The sequence below is a fragment of the Quercus suber genome, unplaced genomic scaffold (assembly GCF_002906115.3).
Source record: "Quercus suber isolate HL8 unplaced genomic scaffold, Cork oak 2.0 scaffold_129, whole genome shotgun sequence".
NCBI lineage: Eukaryota > Viridiplantae > Streptophyta > Magnoliopsida > Fagales > Fagaceae > Quercus > Quercus suber.
This window is the reverse complement of record NW_027069592.1, coordinates 676709-698145: the sequence shown is the minus strand read 5'-3', so window position 1 is coordinate 698145 and position 21437 is coordinate 676709. Positions and strand designations below refer to the sequence as shown.

The 21437-nt window shown below is 41.3% G+C and overlaps 1 protein-coding gene across 1 annotated transcript; it reads left to right on the top strand.

The window, feature by feature from the left end:
• Window positions 1-238: 238 nt before the first annotated feature.
• Window positions 239-1298, top strand: LOC112019497 (osmotin-like protein). Its single transcript, XM_065776176.1, has one exon. It carries the CDS (start codon window positions 309-311, stop codon window positions 1059-1061), a length of 753 nt encoding a protein of 250 aa, XP_065632248.1. The 5' UTR covers window positions 239-308; the 3' UTR covers window positions 1062-1298.
• The last annotated feature ends 20139 nt before the right edge of the window (window positions 1299-21437 follow it).

The following is a 21437-nucleotide window of genomic DNA, read 5'->3' as shown; positions in this document are numbered from 1 at the left end:
TATTTCCTAAAAAATTAAAAACGATTTATTAAACACACACCAAACGGCCTTACTTTCTTGCATTAAAAAAAAGTGTCTGCCTGACGTTGTACGTAGTACAACAAAAAGACAATAGTACACGGATTCAAAACCCAAAAAAAAGCCGACGTCTCATAAAAGAATAAGGGTAATCTGGTCTTTCCAGTCTTCCTGAGAAGAAAACCAGTCCTACTTCCTACTAGTTCTACACCAGTTCGCATAACCAAGCTCCTATAAAAGATAACCAAACCCTACACTCTCTCTCACTTCCACACAAACAGCTTCTGAAAATGGCTTCCAGTTCCTTTGTTTTTCTCACTGCCACATTTCTTATCCTGTGCACCCTCACCAGAGCCACGAACCCAGGTCTCTTTCTAACCCTGGTTAACAACTGCCCCTTCACCGTCTGGCCAGCCATCCAGCCCAACTCCGGCCACCCCGTCCTCGAGCGCGGCGGCTTCGCTCTCCACACTCTCACCCATCACTCCTTCCCCGCCCCGACTCAACACTGGTCGGGTCGGATCTGGGCCCGTACCGGCTGCACCTACGCCAACAACCGCTTTTCCTGCGCCACCGGCGACTGTGGCAACCGCCTAGAGTGCGACGGCTTGGGCGGCGCCACCCCAGCCACCTTAGCTCAGTTCAGCCTCCACCATGGCCACACTGACCTCTCCTCTTACGCCGTTAGCCTCGTTGATGGCTTTAACGTCCCCATGACTGTGACCCCACATGAGGGTAAAGGCCAGTGCCCTGTGGTTGGCTGCCGTGCCAATCTTCTCGCCACCTGTCCTGACAAACTCCAGCTCCGGTCACCGCCGGGTCACGGTCCAGTTGTTGCTTGCAAGAGTGGGTGTGAAGCGTTTGGTACCGATGAACTGTGTTGTAGGAACCACTATAATAGCCCACAGACGTGTAGGGCCTCGACCTTCTCTGAGTTCTTTAAGCACGCTTGTCCTGCCACGTTTACTTATGCACATGACAGTCCGTCTCTCATGCATGAGTGCTCGTCGCCACGTGAGCTCAAAGTCATTTTCTGCCACTAGACAGAAGAGAGACCACGAGATATGCAACCATGCCCATCTTAATTTCAGTCGGTTTAGTTTTTAAAATGGGAAAGAAAAAAAATTAAAAAAAAATATGGTTTGGGTTGTTATTGACATTTCGCTGTCTTTTATGTAATGGGATTGTATGGTGCGAACTGCAAAACCTCTTTTAGGATTGGAGTGGGAATGTAATCTTTTGGGGTTTGACTAATGCATGTGTAATTTGTATGTGTGTAATTATTGGTTGCTTCTTTTCTCTCTCTTTTCCCCTAATGTAAATACACAACAACATGGTGCTTAGCCAGTGACTGATGAGCAAAAATTGCTCTCTTTAGTCTAATGCATGTGGTAAAGTTCAAACTTCAGATTCAGACAAAAAAAATGGTACTTAAATTTAAAATATTGTAATAGCTAGTCACTTATGAGTGCTTGTCCGCACGATCAGTTTTTAACCTATGGTAAAGGCAGGAAAGTGGAAACAGAACGTTGGGAGTTTGTGCCTTGTTGTCTTGCGGCCGGTAATTTCTCTCCGGTAACCCTTTCTCTTCTCCCGAAAAAAGCAAAAGAGAAAAAGAGAGTGAGCAGTGCGCACTGGGAAATCTCTCACTAGCGAATATTTGAGGAATATCTTGTGGGAAAAGAAATCAGAACATTGCGAGCTTTTGAGTGACAGATCACAGATGCAAGGGTCCATGGTCAGGCATTTGAAAAGACCTATCTTTGGTTCGTATCTCGAAATTTACCATCTATTATTGTTCCACAAGCGTGCTTTTGCTGCGTCTGTTGCTTGTAGTTTGCTTTATAAAAAAGAAAGTCTAAAGAAACAAACTTCACCAAAAATTTTTAGTTTTAGCACCATCGGTAGAGCATTTATTTAGTTATTTGTGCAGCTAAAAATAGCTTTTTTGCATTTTTATTATCTTTAGCATTTTGATATGTGAATGTTCTAAATGGCAGATTCAAATGTGAATAAGTAAAAAAGATTGTTGTCAAATTTATATTATCAAATTATGTGTATGTAGCAACTTTAGTAAAGGAGTCAAGGAGGTCTTTCGCGAAGTGATGAGACATTGAAATCCCAGATTTTGTGCTAGAAAATGGTTAGGCCTAGCCCCCAGCAGCTTGAATGAAAAAGATGGTGATGTTGCGTTGCTTTACACAGTGATTCTTTCCTTTGTGCTGAAAATAGTTTTTCTCCAGCAGCTTAATAAAAGATTAAAGAAGCTAACATTGGAACCTGAACTGTGAAGTGATAAGATCTGAGTTGTCAAGCACTTTGTAAGAGTTTTTTTTTTTCTTGGAGAATGAACTTTGTAAGAGTTGATTGTCTGTTTCCAAGAGCACGTCCTTGGTGGTGAGAGCATACTTTTATTTAAGGGCCTTGAAGTCCAGCCCATATAGCATAGAAAATATGGGCCGAAGGCCTAACCCGTGTAATGAATTAATTGCGGGCCAAGAGCCCAATAACTTATGAAACAAAAATAAATGCCCTAATTCTTGTTGGGCCCAATATTTTATACCCTATATATATATATATATATTTGTTGTGCAACATCAGAAGTACTAACATCAATTAAACATATATAAAAGATAACAATATTTAATATAGTTCGGCCAACGATATTAATCAACACTCACAAGAGTCACAACTCACACAAATAATACTCATAAACCTCACTAACATAAACTCACAAACATAAAGACCTAATATACTCAATAACTCACACTCACAAAACAAACAATTCTCAACACACAACTATGCGGCAATCTTTCAATCCCAAATAATCTACTATCTACTCTTCGAAGTAACGCACCATGCTCTTCTAGGAGTTTTTCACCTCTCCTAGGAACCTTGGGTAAAAGCCATCAAACTACTCTTCAAGGAAACTCACTCATGTTCTTCTAAGAGCATTTCACCATCTCCCCACCTAGGAGAAATTTTGGGTATAAGTCATAAAATCCTTTGCAATAATGCCTATTTATAAGACTTCAATTCTATTTTTTGATGGACAAAATACCATTACTTCTTCAATAAGTAATATTTTTCCTTCTATGACAAGGAGAATCTTTGCCTTCCACACTAAGTAAATTTCTTGTCTTTTACACCAAAGAAACACAAACCAAAACTAGTTAGGAATTTGAGGATATATATATATATATATAGCTTGGTCAAAGATCAAGTAGCCCTCAACACCCCAGTTATGTTCAAACGGAGAAAGCTTATTTAAACATTCATATTTGATTAGGATTGAACAACCATTTAAGCAAATGTCTAATTAATGTGATCAACCGGTACAAGCATGCAAGAAATATTTCCCCCTCAAATGTAATTTAACTAATATGCATCAATGCTATTTTATCAAAATTCAAAATTTGATATGGTCTTGATTTAAGGAAACCACTGTTTTAAAAACCGGACCGGACCGACCGGTCTGACCGGTTCAACCGGGAACCGGATGCCAATCCGGTCCGGTTAAAAGTCCCATAACCGGTCAATAACCGGTCAACAACCGGAAAACCGGCCAAAAACCGGTCAAAAACCGGGGTTGAACCGGAAATTGGAAAAAAAACGGTTTGATGTCCGGTTCGGTTTTTAAAACCATGAAGGAAACCAATATGAAGGAAAAAAAACACTCAGATACCTGTATTTCTTAAATCAAAACCCTCTCAATTTTGTTCTCAGTTAATTTCCCTGCTAAAATAGAATCAAGTTTGACACGTCTACCAAACTTTCTATTTTGGCCATAAGAAAGGTTGGGCTACTTTTCTTTCTTTATAATCGTTTCAGTGAAAGCCAATCCTAGCAGACTCTGTTTTAAATGTCAATGTATGGAGTTGTTAAATTACCAAATGTAGGTGGCAACCATCAATTTGCATTTTTTATACAATTTTATTTGGAAGAAACTAATGGCACATCTGGAGTGGAGCAAACGTTAAAACAAGTGAATTTCGGAAGAATTTAGAAAAAAATTAAATAAATAAAGAGGCTATTTTGGATTCTTTTGGCCAAATTTATTTGTATTGTTGCTAAGACGAAAGTGGAAGCGAAGTAATCTATGGTTAGTTTGTGTTAACAATATAAAGTGATTTTTATGAAGGGCATCTAGTTCATCATTCATAGCTTGCTGCCAAAGAGGGTCAGTATGGGCCTCACGATAGGTGTGAGGTTCATAGAGGTGGCAAGGGCAAAAGAGCAGTGATAATCAGAGAGATAAAGGGGAGGAAAGCTTACCCGAGTGGAACGATGAAGTTCAGGACCATCAGGAGACTCAGGAGAGGGTGGTGCCACAGGATCCAAGACAGGTGGGTCATATGCCAGGGATAGAACCGGAGATGAGTCGTCTGGAGAGGCAGCCGATGTTGAAGAATTCTCCACAAGTTCAGGATAGAGAGGGAGGAAAAGATCAGTAAAAATGGGAGACTCAGAGGAAGAGGATGTAGGAAATTGCTGAAGACTCATGAAAGGACGATGTTCCCAAAACTCAACATGACGGGAGACACGAAGACGATGAGAAATGGGATCATAGCAGCGAAACCCCTTTTGAGATACACCATAACCAAGGAAACAACAGAGACGAGCACGAGGTTGGAGCTTTGTTCGTTCATAAGGAGGAAGAGAGACAAAGCAAGCACAACCAAAAACCCAAAGAGAGGAGTAGTCGGGGGTTTGACCATAGAGAAGCTCAAATGGTGATTTGTTGTGTGTAGTTGGTGAAGGGATACGATTAATGGTGTATACAGCAGTGAATGCAGCTTCACCCTAAAAGCTAGCATTATCTGATCGAAAAACTTTGACGGTGCGATTGAACTGTGTTTCAATCATTTTATGAAATGTTTGGTAAATAGACACAAGTTCAGACCTATGGTGAAGCAGATAAATTCAAGTATATCGAGAAAAATCATCCACAAATATGACAAAATATCTAGATCCCCCCTCAGTAGGAACAGGTGCAGGACCCCAAATATCAGAATGTATAAGATCAAAAGGTGCAAAAAAAAATGAGTCACTATTATTAAAGGGTAATTTTGTTTATTTGCCAAAATGACAGGAAGTACAATCAAATTTTCGAAACTGAACTGAACCTAAATGACCTTGAGAAGCTAACAACTGAAGACGAGATAAGGATGGATGACCAAGACGAGCATGCCATAGATCAAGTGAGGAGGTAGCAGTGGTAGCAACTGTAGAAATAACTTGTGAAGGAATCTTCAAGTCATGAACCTCAAATATGCGACCAACCTTACGGCTTGTCCCAAGCACTTGACCTGTCCGGGGATCCTGCACATCCACACCATGATTAGTAAATAGAAGATCTACGCCTAATTCACAAAGTTGACCAACAGAAAGCAAATAGAGGAATAACTTTGGGATATGAAAAGTGTCACTAAGGGATAAACAAGGAGAAGAGATTGTTCCTTTATGACTAACAGGCGTAGGAGTTCCATCAGCAGTGTATATGGTGATTGGATGTTCTAAGGGTGTCTTATCAGAAAATTGGGATTCATCAGGAGTCATATGGTTACAACAAGCAGTATTAAAAAACCAAGGTTGTTTACTTGAGGTGACAGAAAGGGCAGTGGAAGTGCGGGATAAAACCTATTAAACAACTGCCTCAATATCAGCCGTAGTAAGTGAGGAAGCCAAAGATGGACCTGTAGGAACCGATGGATCAAAAGGACATACAGCAGCTGCCCGAGGAAGAGAAGCTTTATTCTACTCTTGCATAAATTTCTGCAGTTTACGACAAACTGAGATATCATGGCCTTTAGCACGGCAAAACTCACAGCGAGTACCTTTGGAAGACTGAGAGGTGGGACGCCCAGAGTTTATCCGTGGAGGAGCAATGAATGCAGCAATGGGAGGCTGTGGAGATGGTGTAGCCAATACATGATCAGATGATGACATGTGATAAGTAGGCCGACGGTTTTCCTCAGAAATGAGCTCCTTGACTGCAGCATCAAGAGAAGGAGTAGGAGACCGGCTAAGCATAGAAGCCCTAGTAGGCTCAAAGTCCTTACGCAAACCCATCATGAAGTGCATAAATTTACGGTGATCTCAATATTTGACAAAGAGCTCAATGTCCTTAGAACACACTAGTGGAGGATCTACAGCAGAGAGTTGTTCCCACATAGTAGAAGTCTGAGAATAAAAATCAGAAATAGACTGACTTGTCTCTTGGTACATTTGATAAAGTTTTGATTCAATGTGGAACTCCAAGCTGGAATCATTAGTACAATTATAGCGATCAGCCAAAAATTTCCAAGCAGCTTCAGCAGTCTCAAGACGAGGAAGAAGATTATGAATAGAGGGAATAGAGGTATTGATAAACCAAGACAAGATCTTACTCTGAATACTCTCCCATTTCTCTAGGCGCTCTTCATAATCATCTGTTGTAACTATAGTCTTGGAAGATTCTTCAGCAGCTGTGGCTGTGCACTTAGGGTTTGGTACTGGCGTAGGAATTAAACCAGTCACATATCTCCACAGTTTATGACCCTTGAGAAAGACAGTCATATTCTGAGACCATGCATGATAACTAGTAGGACCATCCAACATAATGGTGATAGGACGTATGATGTCTCGTTCATTTTGTTGAGCCATAAGAAAATGACCAAAAAATGAGATTTAGAGACCTCAAATGCAGAAACGGAGCCCAAAATCAGAATCTACGAGAAAAACTGAGCAAGATAGGTCCTGTTGAAATTTTTTTACTTTGGTCCAAGTCAACGGCTCGGTCAACGGCTCAGGATACTAACGTGGAAGGACGTGGAACGGAGCAAGCGCGTACGGTGCGTGAGGCGCGTGGACTAGCGCGTGTGAGGCCTGGCGGCGTATGGAGGCGCGTGGAAGGCTGTTTCTAGCAGATTTTTGTTGGGTTTTGCTTAGGATTGGATGATCTGTCAATCTATGCCTTGGCTTTGGCAGTTTGATCAACAAAATTGACAAAATTAGAGTGTTTTAGGGGCTGTGGGTGTGAGGACGGTGACTCGCTTCTGACAGTGACTACTGGATGAAGGCGAGGGCAGCGGAAGAACGTCGGAGATGTCCACTGGAACCAGGAAGTCAGAGGAATGGCTCTGATACCATGTTAACAATATAAAGTGAGAGAGAATGACTGAATAGTCTGTATATTGATATGCGTAAAACAAAAGAGAGCCTTATATAGGCTAAGTATATGTGCAGTACAAGTAACATGAGTGCAGTACAAGTAATATACTAGGCTAAGCCTAATGGGCTAATTCTAGCATAATCTATATACTAACAGATTGTTTTCACCATTCACATTTTAAAGTACTCGTAATATAACTTAAAAGTTTATAAACAATAATAATCAGGCGAAAACCACATTTTCGTGCCTATATTTTCATGTGATTCCCACTTTGATTTCTATTGATGATCATTTTGGGAATCCAAACAGAAAGAAAAAAACCCAGCAACGTGGGCAGAAAAGAGTTAGTAAATGAATAGAAAAACCATTAAGCCCAAGCAGCAGAAATAATGAATTACAAGTCCATAAAATAAACAAATGGGCCTTGAGGAAGCAAACAGGTTTAAAGGAACCCGGAAAGAGAGAAGTAGCAGACCCATGGACAGTATATAATTTAGAAAAGTGAGAATGGACCATTGCAGGTCCAAAGCAATGTAAGCAAAAATAGTAAGGGGTTAATGGCAAACCCATGAGCCCCAAGGATGAGAGATAAGGTAATTGGGCCGAGAAAGTTCAAAGAAGTTAGTAAAAGCCCATGGGAATAAAAAGTTAAGAAAAGGGTTAAGGAAGCCCAAGGAAAGCAAATAGGCGAAGGATGCTCAAGAGAAAACAAATGGGACACAGGAGCTCGCATGTAATATAATAAAAGAACCAATGGTCATACTAAGCCATTGGAAGAAGAATAAATAGTGAGCCTGGAGAGGCCTAGCAGGATTGGGTCAAATAGTGTCGCAGTAGGAATAACAGAATGGTATGGCAGGAAATGATAGCAGTAAAAGAGTAGGCTGAAAGAAGGCAAAGCCTACCATCAAATAAAGCCGAGCCCCTAAAGGGAGCAGGAAATCAGAAAACAGCTCACATAAGAAGTCAATGATGGACGGTAGACTGTGCAAGCAAGTCTCCAGACCACGGTGAACACATGAGCAGCAGACAGATTTTGGACATACATAAAAGAGAGGCACGTGCAAGGCCCAGACATCACCAGCCTGTACCTGGCCAATACAAGACACGGTGAGGTCATGGGTCAGAGTAAGAGGGCATGGTCTAGCGATGGGGAGAAGGGAAAACCTATTCTGAAGTTCCTGCTTAGACACTTTTAGGAGAAATGTCCTACTAGGATGACAAATCACCCTAAAGAAGTAAAGATGAGTTGGAACCACTAGGTGCATGCCATGAGGGATAAAGAGAGAGAGAGAGAGAGAGAGCACCTATACCATAGCAGGTAAAGGTGCCACGACAAACAAGCAAAGAAAATAATTTTCTTTGTCTAGTGATGGGTAGTGGTACAGCCAACACAGACGAACCAGTGGTGGTTGGCAAGTACACCCAGACCAAACAAAGATGGTTAAAGGCTAAAATAGTAAAACTCGATCATGGCAAGCACTATAAAAAGGGGCCCTTGCCGCGCACAAGGGGGAGCAGATCACGGTGACAAGAACCTCTAGAAAAAACCACTAAATAGAAAACAAGTATTGAGAAAAGAAAGGAAAAAAGAAAGATAAAAGGAAAATCAGAAAAGAAGGAAAGAAAAAAAATAGAGAGTTAGATCGACAGGCATGCACCAATAGGTTGATTCCCTCTCTCACTCTCAAAGTCCTGCTCTCTATTAAAGAACAAGAATCTTCACTGAACATAAACCATTTAGGCCCATTCCTTCAAAGCAGTTAACTTCTTCCTCTGAAGAGATTATTTGCATTGAGGAAGTGGTTTCCCTTCTCGGTTTCAAGCTCCGAAGTGTTACCCAGTGTGGCAGATTGATTCTCCCCTTTTTTTTAATTCAAGAAACCCATTATTATTATTTCCCCATTTATTTCTGTTACTTTTTTGTGTACGGGAGTACTTCCTACTACTCCCTTTTATTTATTTTGTCTAATATTTCTTGTATTACATTTAATATATTTGTCTGCCATAACTTCCCCGTAGTAGCTCTGCCTACCATGGGTATGTGATCAAGGCCTGGCAAAAAAGGAACATAGTTTGCGCACAAGCTGGACCAAAGTGAGTTGTAGTTGGATCGATTTCAACTCCTTTACTCAGAATACTTGAGCCTAATACCGCAGGAGGCAGCCTAGCCCAATATTGTAAAAAAGGCCCACAATAGTCCCTATCTTTTATTTTCACCGCTTTTAGTCTCTATTTAGAAAAACGCCATCAATTTTAGTCCTTTCCATCAATGCCCTAACGACAAAGTCCTAAGTGGCAGACGGAGTGCATCGTTGGCACACTAAAGGCTGACATCAACATTAAAATAATAATATAATATATTATTTAGCATTTTAAAAATGCCACGACATCTTTTAGAAATAAAAAATTAATTTATGAGTTTTAACTAAATGAGAAAAAGGAAAAAAAATATATATAGATTGAGATCTAGCTTTATTTTGAGTAAGAACAAACAAAAACACAAACCCAGCCATTGTTTTGTTGGCAACCAAACACAATATCAACCACAATTGTTATCAGTGAAGCCGCCTAGAAGTGGAAGTGAGCTTGGAGGAGTAAATTTGGTAAATATACTAGGTACCCAATTTTTACTACAGATTAGAGTACTTGTTTTGGTCCCCACTCTCATGGAAATTGGAATAGAGAGTGGGTTTGTAAAGGCCTTCTTCAAGATCATAACCATGCAATTGCAACTAGCAAACTTATTTTTTCTTTTCTCCCTTGGGACGAAGGCCCATCATTTTTGGCATACCATTTTTCACGGTGGTTCACAGTATAGAGGAACGATGCATGGTTTTGTAATCCGCCATGAAAGATTTTCTGAGAACTACAGGATGTAAGCAAGGAGCCACTTTGTGAAAGGGATGGAAATCCTCTTGATGCATGTTTACTTTGTGTTTGATTTTTTGGGTTTGTGCTCTTTGGATTTTGAAAATTTTGGGTGCTCAATCTAGGTTTTTTCTCTACTTACATTAGATTTTTTTTAAATCATTTTTTTAAACCAATCTATGGTATTTCTGGGTTTTCTCTAATCGTGTGTGTTTCAACTGATATTATGTTTGGTTGCCAACAAAACAATGGTTGGGTTTGTGTTCTTACTCAAAATAAAGCTAGATCTCAATTTATATTTGTAGGGACTCAATTTGGAAAAGCCTTCTAAAATGAAAAGGAAAAAGGGTCTAACAAGCCCAAACAATAAATTTTTAGAGAGTGAGTTCAAGAACTAGGCCCTAACAAACGGACAACGCCCAAAATAGGATTTCCACCCGTTGAAGGCCGGCACACTAAGGTTACTCATCAAGGTTTCTCCTCGGCGTTCATCCGAGGATCCTCTTCAAGGAGATCCCCCCCCTTCATCACTGTTCTGTTGGTTCCCCTTATATAGCCCTCTTCTCACCATCTCTTTCTTCCACCTGTTGATCATCCGTGCGCTTCCCTTCTGACCGTCTGTCCCATCTGCTGTGTTATCAGTAATCATGTGATTTGTAATGGCCAAGGTTACCCTGTCCAGGAGTCACATCTCCATTAGTGTGGTTAGGGGATTAGGTGAGCGCATTTATTGTAGAGATGACAACCTGTCCTGGGCTTGTTCCACCACTTGGTGTTGTCCTCGGTCCACCGAAGACAGAGTCATCCTCGGTGGGGTCCTTGCAGCTCAGGCCTTTATACAACGTCCTCGAGTGATTCTCCATCCTCGGCATGGGCCTTGGGTCGGATGTAAAATGGGCTGAGGTTATCAGACTTTCAGGCCCCACAATAGCCCCTCAAAATCCTGCTGCCCGTACACTCGAACGGGGAGGAGGGTTTTGATATCCCCGGACCTTTTTCATGATTCGCTCAACATTGGTCGACGTCAGTGTTGGAGTCTTTTCGCCTGCCCAATGGACGTTTCTGGCATCTCGATATTCGGCATGCGTTTGCATTAAATTCTCTGCAGCTCTATGTTCCCCACGTCCAACGGTGTGATAGCAATCAATCGGTGGGGATTTCCTGCCTTTATGGGCGGGAAGTTCTGCCTGGTTAATTTTAATTGGGAATATAAATACTCATCTGAACCGCTTGGTCTCTTATTTGTACATTCAAGAACTTCGGCGCGCACACTCTGAATCTGGTCTAATCTCCACACTAACCAGTGCCCCTTTTTAGCATAAAGAGTCTGTCTGATGAGAATCTCCCCATTTCTGTAAGTCTCATTCTCTCTGTAGTACAAACTTCTCTCTCTTATTCCTTTTTCTCTTTTGTTCTCTCTCTTTCGGGTCTTTGAGTCGTTACTAGAGATGGGTAAATTTAAGAAGTTAGTTGAGTCTAAAGAGATGATAGAGAAATTCATTGCTGATTATGGGATACCCAGTAATGTCGGCTTGAGGTATTGCGAGGAAGGAGAGTGGTACACTAAAAGGAACGAGGGCAAAGTTGTGATTCCCATAGTAGCCTTCGTAGAGGGAGGCATGAGAATCCCTATAGGGCTAGTGATGAGAGGTTACCTTAGGCACTTTCGGCTAGCTCCTACCCAGTGCGCCGTTAATATGTTTAAGATACTAGGGTGCGTAGATGTCCTGAATAAGAAAATGGGGTTGAGATTAACCCACCATGATGTGAACTGGTGCTACAATCTTCAGTACTTGAAGGGTAAGTCATACTATATGAAGACAAGGGATGATAGGGTTCGGCTTATCCAGTGCCTCCCCGATTTTAGTAAGGGTTTGACTCAAGATTTTCTCATAGTGTCGGGGGAGTGGCACGACGGTCTCCACTGCCTGATAGTAGAGGGAGAGCCAGGTAGGGTATTTGAAGTAGGAGATGGTCTAACTTCTTTTCTTTTTTCTTTGTCGTATATCTTATTTGTTTTATTGATCATAGGAGTTTTGTTCCTCTTTTCTCAGATCCGCACGCCTTTACGCGTCATTTTCACCTGGTCAACAAGCAGGACCTGGAAGCCGTTCTTAGGGTGGAGCTCTTTCTGAACGAGACCAATAACCAGGTTAGAGCTGCCCATAAGATCCTCGGATGTAATTCGGCGCAGCAGTCGTTTCCGGTCCTAAAGCACGTTATCAGGGCTCGTGATCCTCAGCTTAGGCAAATCACCATGGTAGAGGACGAATTTTCATTTCCGAATGAACTTCTATTCCGGAGGGCATCCCGTTGGCAGGTTCTTCCTCATCCCATCAAGCAGCATAGGCCGAAGAAGGTAGCTCGAAGAAGGGGGGAAAAGTGGTTGAACTAAGCTCGTCCGAAGATGAATTTGGTGCATTTGACCGAGCCGATCAGTCTGAGGATCCCTCCGGTGATTTAGGAGACCCCCAATTGTAGGAAAGCCGACCTCCAGCCCCCAAGGGTTGGAATTCAGATGGAGATGGGTTCCAAGAGACAGCCCTAAACCAGCCTTCTTGACCTGCTTGAGGGCAAGTCTGGGAAAGGTGTGCTGAGTAAGTCACAGCCCAAACCCCCTCTACCTCTGCTTAAGCCTTCACCTGCGCAGGCCAGGTCATCCTCCATCCTTCCAATCTCAGACTCTCGGCCTGAGTCTTCCGATCCAAAAAGAAAGAGGCCCTCCAAGGGCAAAGACCTAGTGGATGGGGGCAGATCCCATTCTTTTCCCGAGGAAGGTGAAGCCCGCCGACCTTCTAAATAATTAAAGCTTGGTGGTCAATGTAAAGGATAAGAAACCGTTCAGCAATCTGAGCCCCAGGCCTGGCTGCCATGCTCCATGGGCAACATTTGATGGATAACGCTACTCTCCGGGATTTCTGAAAAGGCGAGGGGGCTCATGTAGCAGATGCCCTTGAGAGGTCCCTTCTCCTCCCCGTCGACATGGCTGAGCTTGGGAGCATGGGGGGGCAAGAGGTTGCCTACGACCTTAAGAGATACCTGGGCATGGTAGAACCTTTGGTACTTGTCTATTTTGTTTGAATTTTATCGCCTAGCACCACTCTTCCCCTTAATGGCATACTTGTTTTGGTTGGCAGGCTATCCAGGCTGTTTTCAGGTTGGACGAAGAGGCTGACTTCCAGAGTAGCGCTCTGGGGAAGGAGCGCGACAAGTTCCTAAAGGCTGTGAGTACCCTTAAGAAATCTGAAGCAGATCTTAAGAATGTGATTAACAGTTTGGAGGAGATGACAAGGGCTAGAGATAGTGCGGCTTCTGACCTAGCCACTGCTACGAAACAAGCCGAAGACCAGACGAAGCATTTGCAGGACGCCGAGGGCCAATTGCGGGTTGCTCAAGAGGACATCGCCGACCTGAAGCAAAAGTTGGCCGAGGCGATTGGGGCAAAGGGTATTGCCGAGTACGCCAGGGATGAGGCCGTGAGAGCCAAAGATGAAGCCGTGTTTGTGAGAATAGACGCCGAACATTCCGTAGAACAAGTGGAGGAAAAGGCCTTTACTGAGGGAGTGGCTAAAACAGAAGCTACCCTTAAGGCTCAAATTCCTGAAGTGTGTAGGCGCTTCTGTTCCCAGACATGGAATGAAGCCCTCAACCAAGCAGGGGTTAATGCCTCATCTGACCTTAGGAGAGTGGAGAGAATGTATTACCCCCCTGCAATTCACGAGGTTATCCCCATTACTTCGGAGGCGGAGTCCGCTTTGCTAGCGGTAGGAGAAGGTCAGACTAAAACTGCCGAGGGCACACCTTCAGCTGACAAACCTGTCGAGGGAGCTGAGCTCCATAGAGCGTTGGATGGGGCGGGAATTAGCGGTCAAGAAGTGCCCCAGGGTATAGTGAAGCCTCCTTTTGATCTTCAAGCCCCACTCGTTGCCCCTCAGATCCCTCATGCCGGGGAAGGATCCTCCGAAGTAGCCTCTCGAAGGCAGGGTCCCGAGGTATGAGTCAGAGTCGTCCGACAGGCTCCTCAAGGCAAGCTATCCGCCGATTTAGGGGAGTAAGCCATCTCATTGGACTACCCTGTTCTGATGGCGTGGACACTTCTGTTTGTTTTCTTTTTCGTTTTATTTCGCTTTCCGCCTTGGCGACATTGTAACAGAGTCACATACTTTCTATTTGAAATACATGTTCAGTAGTTCACTTTTATTTCTTCGATTGATACTCCCTTTTACTTGTTATACGTTAATGTTTCGCTTAATACCTTGGCTCTGTCTAACACTTAGAATCTTTTTTGAAGTAGTTAGTTTCCCCAAAGGCTTGAGTCCGAGGACCATACAAGGCCTTGGTTCTGTCTAACACTTAGAATCTTTTTTGAAGTAGTTAGTTTCCCCAAAGGCTTGAGTCCGAGGACCATGCAAGGCCTTGGTTCTGTCTAACACTTAGAATCTTTTTTGAAGTAGTTAGTTTCCCCAAAGGCTTGAGTCCGAGGACCATGTAAGGCCTTGGTTCTGTCTAACACTTAGAATCATTTTTTGAAGCAGTTAGTTTCCCCATAGGCTTGTGTCCGAGGACCATGCAAGGCTTTGGTTCTGTCTAACACTTAGAATCTTTTTTGAAACAGTTAGTTTCCCCATAGGTTTAAGTCCGAGGACCATGCAAGGTCTTGGTTCTGTCTAACACTCAGAATCTTTTTTGAAGTAGTTAGTTTCCCTATAGGCTTGAGTCCGAGGACCATACAAGGCCTTGGTTCTGTCTAACACTTAGAATCTTTTTTGAAGCAGTTAGTTTCCCCATAGGCTTGAGTCCGAAGATCATGCAAGGCCTTGGTTCTGTCTAACACTCAGAATCTTTTTTGAAGTAGTTAGTTTCCCTATAGGCTTGAGTCCGAGGACCATACAAGGCCTTGGTTCTGTCTAACACTTAGAATCTTTTTTGAAGCAGTTAATTTCCCCATAGGCTTGAGTCCGAGAACCATGTAAGGCCTTGGTTCTGTCTAACACTTAGAATCTTTTTTGAAGTAATTAGTTTTCCCATAGACTTGAGTCCGAGGACCATACAAGGCCTTGGTTCTGTCTAACACTTAGAATCTTTTTTGAAGCAGTTAGTTTCCCCATAGGCTTGAGTCCGAGGACCATGCAAGGCCTTGGTTCTGTCTAACACTTAGGATCTTTTTTGAAGTAGTTAGTTTCCCCAAAGGCTTGAGTCCGAGGACCAGGCAAAGCCTTGGTTCTGTCTAACACTTAGGATCTTTTTTGAAGTAGTTAGTTTCCCCATAGGCTTGAGTCCAAGGACCATGCAAGGCCTTGGTTCTGTTTAACACTTAGGATCTTTTTTTTTTTTTTTGGCATGATAACAGCCCCGGCCCTGTTTCACTGGGAGTGGGCCATCCTCGAGCCGGATCCTTGACCATGCGGTGCCCTAGGCAGGGGTGGTTCAGACTTCTAACTTTACTCATGGCATTAACCCCGCCTTCAGTTCAAGCTTTCGCCCTCCTCAATTACGAGGCGTCCCTTGACTACTCGCATTCTGCACCTGACGTTTCGATGCCTGACGCGCGCCTTCGTTAATATCCTCGTGGATTGATGCAGATCCAACGGTTTACGGCCTCCTTGGAATTTGGTTAGGATTAATGCCACTGATAACCCTTTTTTCGAATTCTGTGTGGATCAATTCCCACCAGCCTCCATATTATATATAAGGCTCTCTGGGGGGAAACGCTGTTCCACACTCCATAAATCCTCTAACAAAACAGGAAACACGTCCCTCCAGCTCTCCGAGCCCTTTCAACAACCCTGCCGGGGTTATGACAAGAGTTTGAAGAAACGGGGCGGCCCTGGATGGGAGTAAGGGCACACAGGCCAAAGGTCCTCCCTTCTCGGCCGAAAGCCGTTATGGCTATAGCCCGCGCCAGACTTCCAGCGCGGCAGAGTTTAGGCGTCATCTTGATGGTGTCGTGCATGGCGGTTAGGAGGGGAGTCCCTGAAGTACATAATGCTTTACCCCGGGGCGCACCTATACCTGCTCTTCAGACCGGCAGTGACTCACGCCTGGCCTACCCATCGGTGGAGGCTCGCAAGGTTACATTATGTTCGGTGCCCGGGTGTTGCCGTCTCTAACGGCCGACCAACATGGGGCTGGAAGAGAATCAAAGGATCGTCACGAAGAGGGATCGTTAGGTGCCCATGCATCTGCTCTTCTCTTCCCGCCGGCACCATCCGCACCGGCCCGGGGGTTGTTGGCAGTCTTAAAACAAGCCTGCCTCAGCCCCCTTCCCTAAAGTTAGTTTTAAAACAGGCCCGTCTAGGCCTCTGTTTGTAGCATTAGCTTTAAAACACGCCTGTCTGAGCCTCTGTTTGTATCTTGTATTTACTTTCGATTAATAAAACGTTGTTATGTTTGTTTCCTTCTCCTATTCTCTGAATCTCTTACTTTCCTGCATCGATCATATTTTGTGCAAAAGCGTTATTGTTGGTTGTTATTTCGTTCTTTTTTTTTTTAAGTCGGGGTACCTTACGCAAGCCCCCAACGGTGGAAATCGCTAGCCGTTGCGCCTGCTAACACCCTAGTTCTCCCCACAGACGGCGCCAATTGTAGGGACTAAATTTGGAAAAGCCTTCTAAAATGAAAAGGAAAAACAGTCCAACAAGCCCAAACAATAAATTTTTAGAGAGTGGGTTCAAGAACAACTAGGCCCTAACAACTGGATAACGCCCAAAATAGGATTTCCACCTGTTGAAGGCTGACACACTAAGGTTACTCATCAAGGTTTCTCCTCGGCGTTCATCCGAGGATTCTCTTCAAGGAGATCCCCCCCCCCCCCATCACTGTTCTGTTGGTTCCTCTTATGTAGCTCTCTTCTCACCATCTCTTTCTTCCACCTGTTGATCATCCGTACGCTTCCCTTCTGATCGTCCGTCCTATCAGTTGTGTTATCAGTAATCATGTGATTTGTAGTGGCCAAGGTTACCCTGTCCAGGAGTCATATCTCCATTAGTGCGGTCAGGGGATTAGGTGAGCGCATTTATTGTGGAGATGACAACCTGTCCTGGGCTTGTTCCCCCACTTGGTGTTGTCCTCGGTCCACCGAGGACAGGGTCATCCTCGACGGGGTCCTTACAACTCAGGCCTTTATACAACGTTCTCGAGCGATTCTCCATCCTCGGCATCGGCCTTGGGCCGGATGTAAAATGGGCCGAGGTTATCAGACTTTTAGGCCCCACAATATTATTTTTGGTTTTTATTTCTGTTTTTTTCTTTCTTTTTTTTCATTTAGTTAAAATTCATAAATTAATTTTTTTATTTTTAAAAGATGACATGACATTTTTAAAATGGTAAATAATATATTATATTATTATTTTAATGTTGACGTTAGCATTTAGTGTGCCAGCAATGCACTCCGCCTGCCACCAAGGATTTTGTCGTTAGGGTATTGACAGAAAGGACTAAAATAGATGGCGTTTTTCTAAATAGGGACTAAATGGTGAAAATAAAAAATAGAGACCAAAGTGGAAATCGCGTGAAAATGTAGGGACCAAAATGTGGTTTTTGCCTAATAATAATAAAAAGTTAAGCATATATCCTATAACACAATATCTTGTAACATCTTGTAACTCAATTGGCACTTTTATTGTATTTAAAATTGAGATGTTTAGAATTCAAATTCCTCATTCTCCAACTATTGAATAATTATAAAAAATAAATAAAATAAAATAAAGAAGAAGAAGCATGTAAATATTTCTTAGGTATAGTTCACAAAATGCAATATATTAGATACTTCGATTAAATTTAAACTAATATTGTTTATGTTTCATTAATCTGTGCAACCATATATTTAAATTAAATTGACAAACTGTTTTTTTTTAGAGAACATTTCAACCTATGGCATCCACTCTTAATGATAACTTTTTATCATCAGACTAAGACACCAATCAGTTTTTTATGTAGGCGGGGATTGAACCCAAATTTCTTATTCAACCATTAAAGACTTTACCAGTTGAGCTACTTGGAACCCACAAATTGAGAAACTTGATGTGTAGGGTATGCTTAGAACTATCATATATTAGTCAATGCAACCGTGTAAAATATTTCTTGGGTATGCTTAGAACTACCAAACAAGTTTGCTAGATATATCCCTATCATTAAGTACTAACATGAAAAATTTAGTATAGAATTTAACAACAAGTGGCAACAAAAAAAGGATAAGAATTATAAATTTTATCAAGGACAATGTTTTCCTCAAGCTAGCTTGAAGGAATCTCCTCCAATTCACTACATGACAATTTATAAAGTTTTTCACATTTATTAAATAAGTCACAAGCGAAAAACCCATTTTCATTCCTACATTTACACGTGATTCTCACTTTGGTCCCTATCTTTTATTTTCTCTGCTTTTAGTCCCTAAAATAAAAAATGTAATCTCGTTTTTGTCCCTATCATCAATGCCCTAAGGGCAAAGTCCTAGGTGGCAGAGAAAACACCCTATTTACTGACGTGGCACTGATTTGGCACTAATGTGGCGATTAAAATATTATTTAGCATTTTTATACGCCATGTCAGCATTTTAATTTTTTTTTTAAAAGCCACATCAGAAAAAAAAAAAAAAAACTTTAAATCTAATTTATTTAAAATTTTAATTAAAATTTTCTTTTCTTAATATTCATGTTCTTCAACTTGTTCTTCGTGTTCTTCACAGACCAAACCTAGCAACCAAGAGCTCAAACCTATATCAGAAGAACACAAACAAAAACAAGAAGAAAAAAATTAAATTAAATACTAACAGGAAATTTTCTTCATGTTCTTCCCAAATCCAAGAAGCAACCAAACCAATCTCTAGTAAACACCAAATCCAAATCCAGCAACCAAACCCAATCTCCATCAAATCCATAAAAACAAAAAATAAATCCAAGAAACAAACACATAAACACAGTAACTAACCCAATCTCTAGCAAACCCATAAACCTAGAAATTTTCTTGGGAAACAAACACACAAAAAAACTCATAAAATCAAAAAACTCCACATCCTCTCGAAAAAACAAAAACAAAAAAACCTAGAACAAGAGGAACAAAGTTTTGCAATATGAGAGAGGAGAGGAAAATCGGACCACAGGTGAAGCTGTAGGCAGAGGAGATAAGGCTTGGGGTGGCTCATCCATGGCAGATCGATAATAGGTTTGCCGCCATGGCCAAATCTCCATAGCTTTCTTGTTCTTCTTCCTTAAGACCCATGGTTGAAAATCCATCTTCCCCACCAACCCATGGCTAAAGAGTGAAGACCCATGGCCACACCCCACCGATCTGAGCCCAAATTAAACCCACAACCACTGATCTCCACCTCAACAACCACCACCACCAGGGTCTAATCCTAAACTACTTGCCACCACCAGCAGATAGCACAAATTACGACCACCGGTGCACTGTGGTGAACCACCGACCTGTGATTCATGGAGATTTTAGATCGATGAAGGAAGGGATTGAAGAGGCAATATAGCACATTAGCTGGATTTGAAGAAAAAGGGTTTGTTTTGTGGTTCAAGAGGTGAAGTTGTTTGGCCAAGAAGTCTTAAATCTATTTGTTTTGGAGTTCTTAAAATCTATTTGTTTTGCTAAAAATTTCTTCAATTTGGCTCAAGAGACATTGAAGAGGAGAGAGGTAGAGAGATGACAAAACAAGAGAAAATTTTAATTAAAAATTTTAATTAATTAGATTTAAGGTTTTTCTTTAAATAATTTTTTTTTTTAATTTTTGTTGTGGCTTTTAAAAAAAATTAAAACGCTGATGTAACATATAAAAATGCCAAATAATATTTTTTAATAATATTTTAATCGCCACATTAGCGCCACGTCAGCTAATAGAGTGTTCTGTCTGCTACCTAGGACTTTGCCGTTAGGGCACTGACGGTAAGGACAAAAACAAGATTACTTTTTTTTTTTTTTTTTTTTAAAATTTTAGGGACTAAAAGCGGTGAAAATAAAAGATAGGAACCAAAGTGAAAATCGTGTGAAAATGTAGGGACGAAAATAAGTTTTTTGCCTAAGTCACACGATTCATTTAAAAAGTCATGTGACTAAAAATGCATGTAAATAGTATTTTTAACTACCATATAGTGAGTAAAAGGATGTTTCCTTCAAATCAGTTCGAAGCTATTTTTTTTTTTTCTTTTATCAATGTCCAACAAATAATTAACTTGGTGTTTTGGCCACAAATTGTTCTACTTGAAAAAGCAAGAAGGAGAGAGTTGAAATTCTTAAAATTATATATTGGTGTTTTTTTTTTGGGGTGGGGGGTTCAACTCATGGACGATGCTATAAATTCACTCATAAGACTTCACAAGTCTAATATGCGAGAGGAGCGAAGGATAGTCACTTTTCCTTCATCCGACATGGTCCCCATAAAGTGAAGCTGAAATCAATCACAAATGTAAATTCATCTGACATGGTACCCACAAAGTGAAGCTAAAATCAATCACAAATGTAAATTCACTGGGAAACATCCAACTACACTCTCATATGTGGCAACTTCCTACAGGCTGGAACATCGACTTAACATAAGAAAAAAGATAAATCATAAATTACACCTTCTAACTTTACCTAAAATTTAAATTAGTCATCTAACTTCTCTTTCATTCAATTCAGTCATGTCATTATTCTTCACCGAAATTCAAAATTGCTTCATTAACTTTCAATTTTATTTAATTCAAAACTGCACCATTTTTGGAATACAAAGTAAGGGAAAATTATACTTTTTCACCATAAACTATACCACATTTTACACTTTGCCCTATTTTACATTTTGCCTATTGAGCTATTGAAACACACAATTGACCCCCTAAAGTTATAACTCTATAACACTTAATTCCTATTGTCTTTTTTGGGGTTCAGTCTAATAGAATTTAATATTAAAATGTCAATTTACCCTTCATTTCAAAACAGACAGTAGAAGGTAAAATGGTCTTTTAATACTAACTTTTGCTAGACTTAACCCCTAAAACAAATGGCAGGGGTTAAGTGTTATAAAGTTATAATTTTAAGGGATAATTATGCATTTCGATAGTTTAATAGAATTTAACATTAAAAAACAAATTTAACCTCCCTTTCAAAACAAATAGTAGAGGGTAAAATGGTTTTTTAATGCTAAATTTTGTTAGACTTAAACCCCAAAATAGATGGTTAGTGTTAAGTATTGTAGAGTTATAACTTTAAAAGTTCATTTGGTTGGGGGTGAAACATGGAGGATAGAAAATAGGGGAGAGAAAAGTGGAGAGAAAATTGATTTTATAAGAGTTTGGTTGGAGAAAGGGGGAGGATGAAAAATTGGTGGGGCCATGTGTTTTCTATCCTAGCCTACTAAAATTCTACTTGCTCAGTTTGTGAAGAAAATAGAGGGGGGAGGAATAATTGCATT